Raw genomic sequence first — 18,846 nt, 5'->3', positions numbered from 1 at the left:
ATAGAGAATGAAGGACTTGGTCTTTGGAGGTGACCGATCACAGTGGTTATCCGTGATCCGTGAGCAAACTCAAAGGCGTGCTCGAGTTACCTGAAATTGGTCAATCTTCAGTCTCCCTGACAATCAGAATCAACTCCTCCGTAGGGAGCCCTCGTGATGATCTGATGTTTCTTCAGTTGTACTTGGAGTTTGAGCTGAACACAGTGAGGGGGTGAGCATGTCCACCAGATACAGGACTAGCCTTGTAGAAAATCTGGGAAGTAGCTCGTCACTCCTCAGCTTGCTTACAAAGTGTTTGGGACGTTCTCTCTCCTTTCTTTATGCTCTTTCCTGGCTCTATCCTAGAAGGTGTCTCCCAAGCCTTTGAGTCCCGTCTCCGAGGTCCCAAGACTACCCCAACCACAAAACCAAGAAGTAACCTATTTCCTCTTTATGCCTCAAAAACTTGTACCCTCTACCAAGTAAATTCGACTGCAAAAAATAGGTAGAATGACGATAGTTTTGACCTTGGGGTGACTTCAGATTTCTTTAACTGTTACATTTCCTGGAAAGCCATTTTCCCTTGTCCTCAGGGGGTCAGCATAGTGGAGCGGCAGTACATCCAGGACAGGATTCCTTCCTGGACCGGAGCAGGCTTCGTCCGAGTGCCCGAAGGGGCTTATTTGGAGTTTTTCATTGACAACATACCATATTCCATGGAGTATGACATCATAATTCGCTACGAACCACAGGTAAACCTTCCAGGGGCTAGCAGGGGTGGTAGAAATCCCTTCTAACAATGGATGCAGTTTTTGTGAGATTCGGAGTTTGCATTAGAATAGAGGAGCCTCTCTGACTTTCTATCCCCCAGGGAAGCAAAAATGGACATTTTTCTCAAATTCAGTTTCATAAGCCTTTAGTGATCCCTCATGAGGCTCTCAGCCTTGCTGAGACCTGAGGAGGTGAGCAGAACGTGTCAGACGCTCTGCTTGACCTCACGGCCTGCACGGCCCCCAGGCTCAGACGAGCGCTCCACCTTTAATAAAAGGTGGAAAAGGCAAGGGCAGAGATGCGGACAGTCCTGCCTCTTACACCAACCCCAGCTGCGCCAGATGCTGCCAAAACATCCCATAAAGAATGATTTCTAAGCCCGAGAACAGAGATGGAATTTTGACACCAAAGGAAGTGAGGAACGGCGTGAGCAGGGGGAGAAGGTTTTGGGAGTGCGTCCTCGTGGCTGGCTAAGGGCAGCATTGGAGATGCTGTTGGGAAGAATGCTGGGATCAACACATGAGCCTGGACGCTGTATTACAGAGTTTGGGGCAGGGGATCCTTCTGATCGGAGCTGTGTTGCCTGATGGCCAGAGAGGGCCCTGGGAAAGGCAAGGAGAGCAGGGAAGCTGTTAGGTGTCCAAGTGAGACAAGATTAGGGCTGGAGCAGGGGCCAGAGCAGAGGAAATGAGAAAGAGGGAAGGGAAATGCAAGTGAGTGTTTTTCATTTAAAACTTGGCAAATGATCGGTTGGGAGAGGTCCTTATACACAGACAGGCAGCAGCGGGCCAGTGCGGATGTTCCTTTGATGGCTTGTCTCTTACTCTAGCTCCCCGACCACTGGGAAAAAGCTGTCATCACAGTGCAGCGACCTGGAAAGATCCCAGCCAGCAGCCGATGCGGTAACACTATTCCCGATGATGACAACCAGGTGGTGTCCTTGTCGCCCGGCTCGAGGTCAGTGTGATGCTCGTTTGCAGCTCATGGAATGAATGGGCAGATTATTATATTTTTTCTGGTCCCTTGCCTTGCGAGTCGTCCTGTTAGCATTTCAGAGCTGGAGCCGAACACGGACCATTGCCTTTCTACTTTTGCTGTGATCTGCATAGACCTTTGACGGAGGGATGGGTTGATTGGATACCGAAACGTTGACTTGGCGTTGGTATTTTTCCCTTTCCTTTGGGGGCAGGTATGTTGTCCTTCCACGCCCCGTGTGCTTTGAGAAGGGTGTAAACTACACCGTGAGGTTGGAGCTGCCCCAGTACACGTCCTCCGATAGCGACGTGGAGAGTCCTTACACGCTCATCGACTCTGTAAGTGCAAGGTCATTTCTGAAGCGAAGGTCATGGGGGAAGGCATGGGCAGAGAGTGTTCATCTGCTTCCCCAGAGGGTTTTATGGAGGGGGTAAAACATGGACAAGTTAGGCACGATCATTTTTCTCTTGCCTCCAAAGCCACTTGGCTTATTTATTTTAATAAAAACTCTACCTTCTGAAAGGATTTACTCAAGCGATTTGTTTGTGGAAGTAAAGAAAATCTTAAAAACGGTCTCCCAAAAGCCACCAGACGATGTAAGGTGTATCTGAATGTTTTCTGGCAAGAATATTTAAGAGTGGAAAGGTTTTCATTGTACTCAGTGAGTCTGATGTTTTCCTTTCCCAGAGTCAAAGTAGCACTTGGGGCTTTGATGCGTTGACTTGCTGTAGTTGACGACACAGCGCCCCGCGCCCCCCGCCCCCCATAAGAGCTCTTTGCTGTTCTTGATCCTTCACAGCTTGTTCTCATGCCGTTCTGTAAATCACTGGACATCTTCACCGTGGGAGGCTCAGGGGATGGGCTGGTCACCAACAGCGCCTGGGAAACCTTTCAGAGATACAGATGTCTGGAGAACAGCAGAAGCGTTGTGAAAACACCAATGACCGACGTATGCAGAAACATAATCTTCAGCATTTCTGCCCTGTTACACCAGACGGGCCTGGGTAGGTTTTTCCGACCCTCCTTTCTTGGGGCCAAGAGTACTTGGCATCACGAGGTACGCGGGAAGGCGTGCCCTGTAGCTCTGTGCAAGACCGGTGGTGACCACAGTTTGCCTTTTTCGTTTTTAAAGAATATTTTAGTGATAGAGCACCATTGAAAATGTAGTCACATAGGGGAAGGGAAGGAAAAATAAGATGGAACCAGGGAGGGTGGCAAACCATAAGAGACTCCTAACTGTAGGAAACAAACAGAGGGTTGCTGGAGGGGTGGGGGGTGGAAGAATGGGGTAATTGGGTGATGGGCATTAAGGAGGGCACGTGGTGTGAGGAGCACTGGGTGTTTTATGAGACTGATGAATCACTGACCCCTACCTCTGAAACTAATAATACAGTATGTGTTAAGTACATTGAATTTAAATAAGAAAAACTTTTTAAAATGCAATCACAACAGGGACTAGGGGCAAAGCCAGGAAGGTGGGGAGTTGGGATAGAATCGGAGAGCATCAGCAAAAACTGAAGTTTGCTTTTCTCATTGAAAGATCAGACCCCTCCCAAATGTCCCTGGGCTTTTGTCTAAGGTCCTGTGCAAGTTGAACTTTGAAGGCAAGGGTAGAAAATCTTAATAACCTCCTTCGGAGAGAAGCTGCTTTAATCTGCCAACTCCCATCTCCTGTTGCTTCCTTCCCACCCATCATAGGGATGTTATTTATTTATTTATTTATTTATTTATTAAATTTAAATTTGATTAATTAGCATATAATTGGTTTCAGAGGTAGGTCTGTGATTCATCAGTCTTCTACCCAGTGCTCATTTTATCACGGGCCCTCCTTAATGTCCGTCACCCAGTAACCCCACCCCCCCAAATCCCTCCCCTCCAACAACCCTCAGTTTGTTTCCTATTCTTTTTTTTTGCATATTGTCTTTTTAATGGTACGGATTTTATTTATAAGTCATTGTATGAAAAGTATTTTTTAATTTTTTTAATTAACATATAATGTATTATTAGCCCCAGGGGTACAGGTTTGTGAATCACCAGGTTTACACACTTCACAGCACTCACCATAGCACATACCTTCCCCAGTGTCCATAACCCCACCACCCTCTCCCTACCCCCCTCCCTTGTTTCCTATTCTTAAGAGTCTCTTATAATTAATCTCCATTTCTGGTTTTGTCTTGTTTTATTTTTTTTCTCTCTCCTTCTATGATCCTCTGTTTTGTTTTTTAAATTCCAAATATCAGTGAGATCAAGTGATAATTGTCTTTCTCTGATTATTTTGCTCAGCATAATACCCTCTAGTTCCCTCCACATCATTGCAAATGGCAAGATTTCATTTTTTTGATGGCTGCATAGTATTCTATTTTGTGTATATATATACCACATCTTTATCCTTTCATCTGTTGGTGGACATCTGGGCTCTTTCCATAGTTTGGCTATTGTGGACATTGCTGCTATAAACGTTGGGTGCACATGCCCCTTTGGATCACTAATTGTATCTTTAGGGTAAATACCCAGTAGTGCAATTGCTGGGTCCATAGTGTAGCTCTATTTTCAACTCTTTGAGGAACCTCCATGATGTTTTCCAGGGTGGCTATACCAGCTTGCATTCCCACCAACAGTGTAGGAGGGTTCCCCTTTCTCCGTATCCTTGCCAACATCTGTTGTTTCCTGGCTTGTTAATTTTAGCCATTTTGACTGGTCTGAGGTGGTATCTCATTGTGGTTTTGATTTGTTTTTCCCTGACGCTGAGTGATGTGGAGAACTTTTTCATGAGTCTGTTGGCCATCTGAATGTCTTCTTTGCAGAAATGTCTGTTCATGTCCTCTGCCCATTTCTTGATTGGATTATTTGTTCTTTGGGTGTTGAGTTTGATAAGTTCTTTTTAGATTTTGGATACTAGCCATTTATCTGATATGTCATTTGGAAATATCTTCTCCCATTCAGTCCATTGTCTTTTGGTTTTGTTGACTGGTTCCTTTGATGTGCGGAAGCTTTTTATCTTGATGAAATTCCAATAGTTCATTTTTGCTCTTGCTTCCTTTGCCTTTGGAGACCTGTCTAGCAAGAATTTGCAGTGGCAGAGGTCACAGAGTTTGCTGCCTATGTTCTCCTCTAGGATTTTGATGGATTCCTGTCTCACATTTAGGTCTTTCATCCATTTTGAGTCTATTTTCGTGTGTCGTGTGTGGTATAAGGAAATGGTCCAGTTTCATTTTTCTGCATGTGGCTGTCCAATTCTCCCAACACCATTTGTTGAAGAGACTGTCTTTTTTCCATTGGGCATTCTTTCCTGCTTTGTTAAAGATTAGTTGACCATAGTGTTGAGGGTCTATTTCTGGGCTCTCTATTCTGTTCCATTGATCTATGTGTCTGTTTTTATGCTAGTACCATACTGTCTTGATGACTACAGCTTTGTAATAGAGCTTGAAGTCCAGAATTGTGATGCCACCAGCTTTGTTTTTCTTTTTCAACAATCCTTTGACTATTCGGGATCTTTTCTGGTTCCATACAAATTTTAGGATTATTTGTTCCAGCTCTGTGAAAAATGTCGATGGTATTTTGATGGGGATTGCATTGAATGTGTAGATTGCTCTGAGCAGCACAGACACTTTAACAATATTTGTTCTTCCAATCCATGAGCATGGAACATTTTCCCCCTTTCTCTGTGGGGATGACATTATTTTAAACAGGAATTCTGAATGAGCCAAGGCAGTAAAGAGGGATGATCCAGGCAAGTCCGAGGAAAGGGGCAGTCTGGTTCAGAGCCCATGTGACTCCCTGTGCTCCATTCTCTCCCGGGATCGGCTGCTCCGTGTCACGAGTTCTGGCTTCTCTCTCCCTGCAGCTTGTGAATGCGACCCCCAGGGCTCGTTGAGTTCCGTCTGTGACCCCAACGGAGGCCAGTGCCAGTGCCGGCCGAACGTGGTTGGAAGAACCTGTGACAGATGCGCTCCTGGCACCTTTGGCTTTGGCCCCAGTGGCTGCAAACGTAGGTTAATCAGAACCATCACGTGTTCACTGGAGTGAATCTGAGAAACACCCGTGGGTTCCGTGGCTTCGGGAGGCGGGGTGTTGCCCCACAGATGATCGCCCGAGCCCTAGGCCTCCTGATCCGGGCAGCAGGGTGCTTCTCTCTGGGGCACGTTTGCACTGAAGGAGTTTCTCAAGGCAGTTCCACGGTTGCCTCTTTCTTCAGCTTGTGAGTGCCACCTGCAAGGATCCGTCCACGCCTTCTGCCACCCCGTCACCGGCCAGTGCCAGTGTTTCCAGGGCGTGTACGCTCGGCAGTGTGACCGGTGCCTGCCTGGGTACTGGGGCTTCCCAAGCTGCCAGCCCTGCCGGTGTAACGGCCACGCCGAGGACTGCGACGCGGCGACAGGGGCCTGCCTGGGCTGCCAGGACTATACCACGGGGCACAACTGTGAAAGGTACGTGCTCGCGGCTGCTTGAAAGCAAAAAGGAGGAGACGGTTTGGGGGCGGAGCCGACAGCATCTTAGACAAATGCCAGGCAGAATCTCTGCCAGATTCCAGAAGGTTTGTTCATTTCTGATAGCCTCCATATTTCCTAGGAGCTCATTCCTTTCTCCAGCATGCCTTTAGTTGATACCTTCTGTGTGCCAAGTGCCGTGTTGGTGCTGGGGGTATGGCGGAGAACAAACGTGAGCTGCCCCCTCTTGGAGTGCCATCCTGGAGGTCAGCCTAGATCAGGACAGAAGTCCTCAGTCTCAGCAGATTCTCGCTGAGGATGAGCGTTCTGAAGTGTGAACGCCTCCTTTGGGTCAAAGTAGAAACCAGATCCAAACAGAATTAGGCATTTCACACCACTTTGTTTTTTGAGACACTTTAATGCTGCTCCAGCTTCCAGGAGGGCACATAAAATGTGAGAAAGGAGACCTGTTCTCCAGTTAGCAGGTTAATTGAATAATTATTATGGATATAGAGCACACTGCACTAGATAGAGCAAAAGAAAACCTAGAATGTGCCCCCAAATAACATTACGGTCAAGCTCAGTAGCTAACAATCCACGTGATGAAATTACATGCTGACTTACACTGTTCATTACTGATGAAAGACAGATCTGTGACAAAAACTGATTTTTTTTGGAGTGATGGTCCTTACCTTTCACCTCAATTAACATCCGTCCACTCTATCTGGGACTTTTGTTTTTAAAATGTCAGCAAATGCCTCAGTACAAAAATTGTTCATCAGATGAAAGAGAAATTGCCAGTGGAAATTGAATATATGATTAGCTTATGTTGGGACGATGTGCATGGAAGCAAATACGGGGTTTTCAGCTCTGTGCTGGAGTGCTGTTCAAGAATCTGGAGGTTCTGGGGTCTCCTGGGTGGCTCAGTCGGGTAGGCGTCTGCCTTCAGCTCAGGTTGTGATCTCAGGGTCCTGGGAGCATCGGGCTCTGGGCTCAGTGGGGGAGTCTGCTTCTGCCTCTCCCTCTGTATGCTTGCTCTCCCTCTTTCTCAAAAAAAATAAATCTTAAAAAAAAAAAGAATGTGGAGGTTCCAGTAACTACTCCTTTGAATAAAAATTATTCCTTTCAACCAAAAAATTGCCATTTAAGAAGATAATAAGGAAACAGTTATACGAGACTTAAAAGGAAGAAATTAACATATTGATGTCATCTCTTGTTTTCTGCATTAAGATTTCCGTTATTGTTCTTTGGGAAGTGTAGGGTAAGTTCAAAAGAGACAGATGAGAAAATCAGATTAGAAAGAACAGGACGGTGAGGGAGGGAACCCAGGTGGTCGTCCACTGCGCAGTTGTGAAATCCAGGGGTGGGACGGGGCGGGGGGGAGGGGGCAATGTGGCAAGACGAGCATCCCCTGTGAGGAGAGCTGGCTCGATATTTGTGATGGTGTTAGGTTTTCTTTGTAAAGCACTTTGTTTCTCATAGGAAAAATGTGAAAGCCCTACGTGGGGATGACAAAGCTTTATTAAAATATCTGGGATTCTGTGAGCCAACTTCTCATCACTCTTTTCTTCATTCCAAGACGATCAGAGTTGCAGTCCTGTGAATTTGAGTAGCCACTCTAGGCTCAGCTCATTCTCAAGGGGGGAAGAGGAGGGAGAGGCAGGAAATGAAAACTCAGTTTCTGTCATGAGGTATCTGGATTTATTTCACCTAGAAAGGCCCCCTAGAAAACTTTCTCAGAGCCCGTTGGACCAAATTACTTCATCTCTGCTGACTTTCCCAGCCCATAACTGGAAAACATGTTCTTGTGTCCTGTGTTTGATTAAGTAGAAGGTTAATTTCCTCTGAACAGTTTTCCCTTCTATTTCTTCATCTCCCTCCCATACCCTATTTAAAAAAAAAAAAAAAAATTACCCATTTCAAAAGAAAAAAAGCAAAAATAGCCCTCCCCACCAAAAAAACCCCCAAATAATAAAAACCATGAAAAACAAAATGAATTGAAAATCAGAGCTTAGGTTCAGTTCTGCTCCTAGCCTTTTGCAAAGCCCTGGGCAAGTTAGCTCACCTCTCCGAGTGTCCAGCCGTCTGCTGGTAGAATAACTAGGTTGGATCTGATGATCTCCAAGCCCCTTTCCCCTTTGTTACAGGGAGGAAAAGCAAGCGAATTAGTCGTGTTAAAGAGCAGCATCACATAGAATTCCTTGCTACAATTCAGGAGGCTGGATTCAGAGCTTGGCTCGTTGCTATCTGCTGTGTAAAGCCTTGTGAGCCATTGAACCTCCGTGGATCCCTGATCCGTGAGGGGAGGAGGTGGGGGCTGATAAATGACGTCCCTCGTGCCTCTCCTAGTTTAAATGCCCCTAACAGATAGACACAGGAGTCCTACAGCTGGAGAGCACCCTTGTCAGCTTGGCTGCTGGTAAAGGCTAGAACGCGGAACAGGCCACCGTGGGCTTGCTCACTCGTCACCCCTTCCCGGTGTGGGCAGACAGACACAACCACACATGCCTTCCAGCACCCCCCTGGCAGCCCCCACCTCCTTCCCCAGACTCTGTAATGTGAGTCAGGGCAGGTGGGCAGCCGAGAGGACAACAGGATGCACATGAGGAGAGGTACCTCTGCTGCTTGGGGAGGAGGGAGTGAGGTTCCTAACACAGTGCGCCGGCTCACGTGATCCCCAGACAAGCAGCATCAGCATCACGCGGGACCGACTAAGTCAGAAATGAAGGGATGAACGCGGTAACCTGTTCTAACGAGCCCTCCAAGGGGTTCTGATTGGAGCTGGCATTGGAGAACCAATGGAAACCTTGGAAAATTTCCAAGGAGAACCTTGGAAAATCTTCCAAGTGGAAACATGAGGAATGGGGAGGGAAGGTCCCCAAGCAGAGAACACGGTTTCTGAGACTCTTTCCTGTAACTCGTTTCTTACAATGGTGGTTCATGGCCCTCTCTCCTCTGGGACTGATGCAGGTGCTTGGCTGGGTACTATGGCGATCCCATCATCGGGTCGGGAGATCACTGCCGCCCTTGCCCTTGCCCAGACGGCCCCGAGAGCGGACGCCAGTTCGCTAGCAGCTGCTATCAGGACCCTGTGACTTTACAGCTGGCTTGTGTCTGTGACCCTGGGTACATTGGTAAGTAGGGTCCGGACTCCCGGAGGAAAGGCTGTGTCTTTCTGAGTTCTAGTTGACCAAGAAGGACAAAGATGAAAAGGGAGACAATGTGGTGTCATGTTTACAATCCTTAATTAAAGCTGAAGGGAACGTGACATACCAAAGGTGCTCCTTTCCCCGTTTGGCGTGTGGAGTAGAGGAAATTCTTGAGTCCATGACGCTGCTCTAAGAGCAGGACGGCAAGCTCGCTTGAATCCGTGAGTGGATCCCCTTATCCAGCTCCTGGTGGGAGAGGCTCAGCGGGGTGATCTGGCCACGTGGGGGGCAGAGGGCGACCAGAGCCCGTCCCCCCAGATGGCCGAACTGGCCTAACTCGATATGTTCTCCTTAAGTCTGCCAGCACTTAAAGAGGCCACGTACTTGTGAGCTCTCCCTTTAACTTCCTCTTTGACCCACGGATTCTGGTATTAGCGATGCCTGTCCACGGCTCAGAAGTACTGGCACAGATTCCAAGCCCTCCTATCCCACTAATGACGCAGTCACCCCAGGCTTGGTGAGGACCTGGGTCGGCGCTGTCGCCAGGAATGTCGGGGGGACCGGATGTGTGTGTCAGCAGGCTGAATGGCTTGTGCTCGGTCCCTAGGCTCCAGGTGTGACGACTGTGCCCCGGGCTTCTTCGGCAATCCCTCAGATGTGGGGGGCTCCTGCCAGCCCTGCCAGTGTCACCACAACATCGACACGACGGACCCAGAATCCTGTGACAAGGAGACGGGGAGGTGCCTCAGGTGCCTGTACCACACGGAGGGGGAGCAGTGCCAGCTCTGCCGGTCCGGGTACTACGGGGATGCCCTCCGGCAGGACTGTCGCAGTAAGCTCAGCTTCCGTTTGCCCTCCTTTCCAGGGATTTCCACCACCTTCTTCACTATGGGGGAGACGTTCATCTTCAGGTGTCTGTTTTGTCTGGGAAAACACCTGTCAAGCTTTTTCTCTGACAAAAGGAAGATATGATTGACATCCCTCCCCCTTTTTTTTTGTTACATCTTCATTTTCTGGTAGGAATTCAAGTCCCAAGATAAGGCTCAGTGCCTGAAGGAGGCACATGATAGAGGTCCTAAGTACTCACTCTGGCCGGCCCCGTCCTGCCGTTGGTGGACAGAGCCTTCCCGCCTAAGGGGGAGAAGGAAGGAGCATCTCCGTGGTGTCTCTTCCAGAACTCCTCCTTTCTGTCTTATCAGATCACCCTGCCTCTCCTCCCAAGGCTGCTGCCCCCTCAGGCCCCACTGTCGGTATAGACACGTGTGGAATGCGGAGGAGTGGCAGGACGGGATTCCCTAACCCACTCGCAGGGCCTCTACCTGCTTTGTCTGACACATTCGTCACCGCTGCTCCCTGCTGAGGGTTTGAAGTCCTCAGAGCTGAAGTCCCACAGCATACATTTTTTCGTGTGTCATTTCCAGTAAAGTCCTCAGTTTTAACACGATTTGCCAGCAGCTGATGAACTATTTCAGAAATGCTGCTAGGCCAAGTGTGTCCTTGCGCCCGTCTGCCTGGGAAATGTCAGAACTGTCTATATCGTAAGAACTGAAGAACAGCGTTTTAGTGGGGTTTTGTTTTGTTTTGTTTGTTTTTGGTTTGTGGTTTTGGTTTTCTTGGTGGGTTTGGGTTTTGTTTTTATTTTTTTTTTTGGTTTCTTGGGGTTTCTTTTTTTTTACTCCCCTCCTTTCCTTTCCCTCTTTTTTTTTCCCCCTAAGATATATTTTACTTATTTGACAGGCAGAGCACAAACAGGGGAAGTAGCAGGCAGAGGGAGAGGCAGATTACTGGCAGAACAGGGAGCCCAATGACGGGCTGGATCCCAGGACCCCGAGATCATGACCTGAGCCAAAGGCAGACACTTAGCTGTCAGCCCCCCAGGTGCCCCCATTCCTTCCTCTCTTGTTTGCATTTCTAGGCCAAAACCTGGGAGGGAAGATCTTAGGCATTAGGACGTAGCTACCTCTCGTATCATCTGTGTGTGTCACGGATTTTCTGACCGTGTTGAGGCTAAGTGAATCGGATCTTACCGTTTGCTTTCAGAGTGTGTCTGCAATTACCTGGGGACGGTGCAGCAGCACTGCAACGGCTCTGACTGCCAGTGCGACAAAGCCACGGGCCAGTGCTTGTGTCTCCCCAACGTGGTTGGGCAGAACTGTGACCGCTGTGCACCCAACACCTGGCAGCTGGCCAGCGGCACCGGCTGTGACCCATGCAGCTGTGATCCTGCTCATTCCTTCGGGCCATCTTGCAACGAGGTGAGGCGCCGTGGTAGGGGGCAAGGAGAGGACACACCCCTTTAGGGGCCTGGGGGCGGCCAGCACCCTCGGTGGCTTTGCCTCAGTTAGACAAGGGGCTCCCTTGCTTCCTTGGGGTCGCAGCCTCGCAGTCAGGGCACACAGCTTGGCAAACACAGCACAGACTGGCAATCAGCCTTCCTGGGGTGGCTCGTCGGGCTGCCCCGTGCTGTGGGGTATCCCCATCGGGATGTCCGTCAGGATGTCTGTCAGGATAGACAGGTGTGCACTGTTTGCATTACTACCTGGCTGCTGGTCCAGACTCTTCACCTAGCCATACAGCCTGAAAGGAAGCACGTGGCCATACTGGGCCATGTAAGTTGTGCTGTTGCTTCCTGACACCCTGACAGTGACCTGCTCCCCACGCCAGATGGGTCGCAGGTGGCTTAGGCTCACTAGCGGCGTGTGAAGGACTCTGGAAATAGAGCAAACTGTGCTCTGGGCCCCCAGTGCTGGGGGTTGTGGGGGGAGGTCAGAGTCGGAGGGGGCTTCTGGGGCAGTTGAGTCATGCTTGTCCCAGCCGGCCACCGAGACGGCAACCGTGGATTGCCCGGCGGCCACCGGCCCGGCTGACCGAGCTGTGTTCTCTGGCCGCAGTTCACAGGGCAGTGTCAGTGTATGCCCGGCTTCGGAGGCCGCACCTGCAGCGAGTGCCAGGAGCTCTTCTGGGGAGACCCCAACGTGGAGTGCCGAGGTGAGGCCGGGAGCGGGGGTGTCCTCAGGAGGACGCTGATCGGGCCGGGGGCTGCAGGCACGTGCCGCAGTTTTTTGGTACCCGGGAATGGATTTGTGGGTTCCGTGACATCCAGCCCCATGGAAGGGCAGGTGGCGAAGGGGGACCTGCTGACTTCCTGCTCCGTCCCCAGGCGGGGGAGTCTGCGCCCGCACAGGGGCTTGCACGCACCCTGGAGACACACACAGTGGCTTTCTGACACACTTCTGACCCATGGGGCTCACCTTAACGACTGAGTTCCGCAGACTGATTTCTCCACCCCTGTGAACAGGGTCTTGGGGCCAGTGGCTTCCTTCTCAGCACACGCAGAGTTAAATGGCGCTTCTGGTCAGCCCATTTGGTTTGGTTCCGGTGCGGACAGTGATCAGCGTGCGGTCCCCATGATGGGAACCGGAGGGCCACACCCTAGCAGCGCTCTGCCCGGCAAAGGAGCTCCGAGTCTGTAAATGGGAATAAAAGCCAGATTCTCACTTAGGCTTGTGACACGACAGGAGTATGAGGGAAAACTTGACATTTTCTGCAGAACAAAAACTTGTTAAAATCATGTGGATCATAAGGGTTGCTTAATTTTCCGTGCTGTTGCAATTTTGGTTGTGACTTGCCAGATATTTTTTCAGATCTTAAAGCAAAGGCCTTTGCGGGGAGGATTTCCATAGACTGTTTCTACTCTGGTTTCCTAGTCTTTCTTTCCTGCTTGGGTTTTCCTCCCTACGTTTCAAAATTGTAAGTATGGATAGCAACCTTTGTAGTTTTTTAACCGTTCTTTGATATATTTTCCTTGGGGCATATCTGAAATTGTAGGTCCCCATTGGACTCTAAATAAAAAGTGATCTTTTTCTTTTTGGGGGACAGCTGTGGCAAGAAATAATACAGATCTTCCCAGCTAGTGGTCTGCTGGGCATCTCCTATCAAAGGTCAGACACAGAGACAATATGTGTTCCTTCAGTCCCCCCATCTGTTCCTGAACAGTAGGGCAAACTTGAGTGGACAAGCACTGAATGCTGGGCATATGATCTCTTGTTTCAGTGGACGCTTAACTAGAAGGTTTATACCAACATCTCAGGTTAAGGTTTGTTCCACAGGTGCTCCTTCCTTCATCAGTCACTAGTCTCAATGTTGGTTCTTTGTGGGATCTGGTTTTCTCATTTCCACGAGAAGGTCTGTGGCGTAACAGTGGGACGTCTGTTCCCCCATTTCCCACAAGTAACATCCTGTTCAAAATAGGGTTTCTCAGGGGCTCTAATCACTCTTCTCAAAGATTCCTCCATCTCGTAATGCCCCAAGGGCTTGACTTGCTCCAGATCATGGCTTTAGGGTCATGTATAGCCTGATTCCACCAGCCTGTGTCATTGGCAAAACAGCATTGGCCGCCAAAGCTTGCTGACCTTTCGCTCCATGTCATCTTTGTGAGCATGAAAAGCCTGTTCCCCGGAGTTAGTCAATCAGAGAATTGTTCACTGAGCACTCAGAACTTCACCCCTCACCCTTTCATCCTCAAACGTTCAGCTCTAAATCTGCCAGAGCAATTGTGGCTCATAGGAACAGTATCAACTTGTTCTGGTCGAAAGTTGGATCATGTATTAGGGACTTTGTGAAGAGGAAATCCATGGTACCCATGTCCACTGACTACTTCGTGGTGTCCAGAAGAAAGATCAGCCTGTTACGTAAGAAACTGTGGGGACCCAAATGTTTTGGACAACCAGGGTGGACCGGAGAAATGTCCTCACCTACAAAGGTTGTAGAGACAGAGAGAGAGAGAGTTGGGACTTGGCCGTGGGGAGGTCGTGGCTGCCACTGGGTCTTGGGTGAATGGGACGACAGTGGGGCAGGGCTGGTATGATCAGATGAGGTTGGGGCCGAAATGCAGCAGCACATAGAGAGCAGAGCTCTGCAGGGACTGGAATGTGGTCACTAATGGAAATGGGGGGACAGGGTCCGACAGTGAGCGTGGACGAGAACAGGTGTCATCCAAAATCAGATGCAACCATGGGAATGGGCCTACTTTTCTCAAAATAGGTAATTAATTGTCAAATAGTCTTCAATGTCAAATCTTCCATGGCCCAGACTGAGACTTCCTGGTGCCACTTGGTAAACAGCACCCTTCTAGGAAGACTTAAGATCATGGCGAAGTTTCCTCCTTATGGAAAAAAATGTAGTCGTGAGAAAGACAAATGAGTGGAGCCTTAGTTGTAGGACTTGTTGAATGTTCCTATTGTCCAGGCGGGTTGGGGCTTTTGGCCAGTCCTCCCAAGTCTGAACAAGCCTGCCACTGTGCCGGGGATGGAGAGAATCCCATTCACCCACCGGCAAACGTGCTGGAGAAAGCCTCAGAGCGGAGCTCTGCATGGTGCCCCTCCGGAGTCAAAGGGTCACACGAGAAATCTTTCTGTTGATTCATAGATAGCAAAGGGAGGGCCTCTGGCTGTTGGAAAAGGCCAGTTGTCTCTCAAACCAGCACAAGTGAGAAATGTGGGGCAGAGGTGAGAGGCCCATCATGCTTGTTTCTCATTTCAGATTGTTTTTAATGGAAAAATGAAGTGCGTTCCTTTGCCCAGACATGAATTTTTAGGACGCTTGTGTTCTTTTCTCAGGCTGGGATTTGTTTACGGCTACCTACCTTTTTCTTTATTTGCTGCATGACTTGGGAAATCAGATTTAATTCAATTCTCTAGAGGGCCGCAAATACTCTCAGTAGATGAAAAGCTTATCTTATATGATCCTAATCACAGCACATGTGTCCCCTGCAGGCCAGGCCAGGCCAGGCCAGGGGCAGGCAAACCAAGACCGCTGTGGTGCACCCAGCCCATTGCCTGTCCCCGTACATTTGTATCTAATCTGTGTCCTGCAAAGCCTAACTGTTTCCTATCCACGCCTTTTATAGAGAAAGTTTGATGAGCCTAGTGGCTCATTTCTGCAAGTGAAATCATTCCTTCCCACCTTTTGTCTCCAAATGGACATCATCTTAGCAAAGCCAGAAATAAAATAAAATGAAATAACATGGTGGGGCTGAGGAGGTAGAGAATTTAAAGCAAAATCACATTTCTTTTTTAAAGATTTATCTATTTGCCAGAGAGAGAGAGAGAAAGCACAAGCAGGAGGAGGGGCAGAGGCAGAGGGAGAAGCAGACTCCCCGCAGGGCAGGGAGCCCCATGCGGTACTCAAGATCCCAGGACTCAGGGCTCATGACCTGAACGGAAGGAAGACGCTTAACTGACTGAACCACCCAGGCACCCCAGATGTCAGGTTTCAGAGAGGAATTATTGCTCTGGCTAGAGCACAATAAGGACGATATATAACATCAAGGCTCTTGGGGGGGGGTTGGTGCAGGGGAGCCCTCAGGGACGCATGTACTAGAGACCCATGGGGGAGACTCGGTCTCACCAGACTCTGAGAGCCTTGACTGCCAGGCCATGGAGGATGGACTTTCTTCAGTTGTTGGAGGCACCTGGAGGAGGAGCAGGACAGACGCAAAGAAAGCAGGAAGTCGAACCTACTGATTGAGAGGCACACAGGCTACCATTTCCTGTTCTGGGATTGATTTGCCAGTGTTTTCTTCTTGGCCTCAATAGCTATAAAAAGGGTGCATTTTTATTCATGCTCCTAGCTCTTAGAAATCACGTTTTAAATTTAGTAAAAACAGAGGAAACTTACTGCCTACCTGAGAATATATCTACAGAGGGAGGTGGAATTCTTATGGCTCTTTATAGCGATTACGGGCTTATTTTTAAAATGCTAGTCTTCACCTTCGTGACTTGTTCATCTTAAAGGTCAGGCCACAGTGTTTGCTAAATACTTTCTTCTCCTTTCTAAGAGCAAGTTTTCGATCCTCTGCCAGAGAATCCCATGTCTTAAAACAGGACTGAGCTGCCGGTCCACTGGGACCCCTAGCCTTTCCTCTGAAGAGAGAACCACCACTGGCCTTGTCAGAGACCATAGGCAAGGTTCATGTGTAAGTTTTAGATCCCAGTGAGTGGGAGCTGGGATTGGAGGGTCTCCTTCATCATTTCAGCGTCTGTGATGTTTTCAGTTATCAGGTGAGAACCAACCTTTGCAGGGGGCTGGAGGTGGCCTTTATGCAGGGCAGTACAGGTGGGCCTTCCCGTGCTCGCCTCCCTGGCATCCCCAGGACAGGCGCAGCAGTCAGAGAAGGGAGCATGAGAACACGGGAGCTTAGGGGTCTCCCACTTCAGCCTGAAAACCTGATACAGGGTAGTCCTTCGATGACCTTCCGGAGAAAGTTCAGGCTGAAAGTTTTCAGTGATGAAACCCCAGTCCCTCCATCTGTGAGATTTGAGTCTACATTTCAGTTAGAGGAAAGCGATGTTGGTCAGTTCCGCTAACCCAGTCCTGCTTCTGGAGAGAGCCGGGGTTCTGCCTGTCCTTGGAGCCCTGGCCTGCACTGCAGCCCTAGCCCCAGAGAGGGAGAAAAGCCTTCATGGGGGTGCACTTGCCTTCTGAACCCTACAGTTCGAGGCCCGTGTTCTTCCCACCCAAGGATGCCCATGACAAAATGACAGCCAGAAAGTGAAAAATTATTAGAGAAATTAGAGAATATACGCACCCAGCTCTTGTCCCAAGTATGAATCCAGTAAGAACCTCTTTAGGAATGAATCAATGTGTGCTTTTGCATTATCTATGGGAAAGAATTTTCTAAACAGACTAAAAGCATGTGCCCCATCTGCCTCAGTCACCCCAAGTCTTGGAGAGAGGATAAGGCGCCCATCTCCTGGGCCACTTAGGCCCCGCATGGCTCTGCTCGCTGGGATGGGGGACGGGGGCAGACCGAGCAATCCCATCGTTTACAAACGGTGTCAAGCATTCCTCTTCCTGCATAGGTCACTAGGTTTGTGCCTCTGCCTACGTTGGTCAGCTTCCAGAGTCATGACTCCGCTCCAGCTCCGCCCCCGGAGGGACGAACAAATTCTCGTATAGCCTCCCTCCCTGCTTCCGTTCCCCATTCTCCCCCTCCTGCCCCCCTCCCCTCTCACCCCTACAAGCACACTGACATACAGAAGGAAGGCTAGAACAGGAGGGGAACCAACAGGTCTGTGTCCGCAGCACCTGACAACTGTTAGAAAGACCAATCCTCAGGTCCCACCCCAGACCTCAGGATTCAGATTCCAATGTGGAGGGCCGGGGGTGGGGAAGCAGTCTGTTTCGTGAACCCTCCGGGTGATTCTGATGGACGCCCCAGTGTGAACGGCTGGGACCTAGATGACCCACGGAATTTCTAGGTTTCCGAAAGGTGACTGAATTTTACCAAATGACAGGAATCCATTTCTAAAATTCATCATCATCAAATTTCTTCCTCTTCTTCTGAGCCTCAGAAACTGATGAAGGCGGTGGTTTCAGACACGTTTCCCATTATTTCTTCCGTGTTTCTCTAGGGTGTCTCTCCTCTCTTCTCTCTCACTCCTCCACTAGGAAAAGATTCTGGGGTCAAAGGAGTTCGGCATACAACTGGGTAAAAATGACATGAAACAAGGTTTCTCCTGCCGAACTCCTTTGAGCCTTCGATGTGCTGAAGTTTGTTTGGAATCTTCCAGAGGAGACTGTCTTCCCTGAACTTACTGATCATGGAAGCCTTCTCTCCAGGAACGTTTCCTAGAAATAATGGTGTAGGGGACACACTTGAAGTCACTCACAGCTCACTCAAGCTGCTCCCTGACTCCTAAGAATGACCCCCAAAAACAGAGGAAAAAATGAAACTGCTAGAAGTGCTTGGAAAGAAACAATACACATAAAGGGAAAGAAAGTTGAGTTTTGAAAACCCAAGGCACTAAGTCCATGCTGTGTTTTCAACCCAAAGTCTGAAGACTGGAATATTCAGTAGTTTAAATCTTTGAAAAAATCCTGGTGTTATTGGCAAGGATACAAAGAAAAACCTAATGCCATAACAGCTTTTTTTTTTTTTCCCCCAATGGAAATGTGGTCAAGCAACACTCTGGGCAGGAAACTACCAGACACTTGGATGATTGATAGAAAGTCATGATAACAAACGCCTAGGTGGCTCAGTTGGTTGAGCAGCTGCCCTCGGCTCACGTTGTGATCCCAGTATCCTAGGATCGAGTTCCACATCAGGCTCCTTGCTCGGCAGGGAGCCTGCTTCTCCCTCTGCTTCTGTTGCTGCCCTGCCTGCCTGTGTTCGCTCTTTCTCTCTCTCTCTCTGACAAAGAAAGAAAGAAAGAAAGAAAGAAAGAAAGAAAGAAAGTCAGTCATGATAATACAAATGTTTATCAAGTACTATGAACTGGGCATTCCTCTAAGCACTTTGGAATTAAACTATTCTAAAAATCCTGAAAGCTAGCCTACGGGGTAGGTATAATTATGACCTCATTTTACAGATGAGAAGTCGGTGACTCAGTTTTCTCAGTGCACAGCTCAGAGTGACATAGCTGGGGTGTGGGGAAGGCAAGATTCGCAGCCACAGGCACCTGAAGCCTTCTGACCCCATCGCTGCCCTCCTCAGACTTGCTGCTCAGGGAGTGGTGTTGGCCAACGAAGGCAGTGAGAATTAA

At 49.1% G+C, this 18,846-nt stretch overlaps 1 protein-coding gene across 1 annotated transcript in view; it reads left to right on the top strand.

The window, feature by feature from the left end:
- The window catches only part of LAMB1 (laminin subunit beta 1), a 67,498-nt gene that overhangs the window by 33,183 nt on the left and 15,469 nt on the right, over positions 1 to 18,846 (top strand). The window contains exons 15-24 of the mRNA XM_032306029.1: positions 573 to 731; positions 1,580 to 1,707; positions 1,940 to 2,063; positions 2,525 to 2,729; positions 5,570 to 5,713; positions 5,921 to 6,152; positions 9,123 to 9,286; positions 9,909 to 10,133; positions 11,342 to 11,556; positions 12,193 to 12,289. Coding sequence (XP_032161920.1) covers positions 573 to 731; positions 1,580 to 1,707; positions 1,940 to 2,063; positions 2,525 to 2,729; positions 5,570 to 5,713; positions 5,921 to 6,152; positions 9,123 to 9,286; positions 9,909 to 10,133; positions 11,342 to 11,556; positions 12,193 to 12,289 — 1,693 coding nt within the window. The remainder of the gene's footprint in view (positions 1 to 572; positions 732 to 1,579; positions 1,708 to 1,939; positions 2,064 to 2,524; positions 2,730 to 5,569; positions 5,714 to 5,920; positions 6,153 to 9,122; positions 9,287 to 9,908; positions 10,134 to 11,341; positions 11,557 to 12,192; positions 12,290 to 18,846) is intronic.

This window comes from Mustela erminea, chromosome 11 (genome assembly GCF_009829155.1).
Source record: "Mustela erminea isolate mMusErm1 chromosome 11, mMusErm1.Pri, whole genome shotgun sequence".
Taxonomy (NCBI): Eukaryota; Metazoa; Chordata; class Mammalia; order Carnivora; family Mustelidae; genus Mustela; species Mustela erminea.
This window is presented reverse-complemented; position numbering and strand designations above follow the sequence as displayed.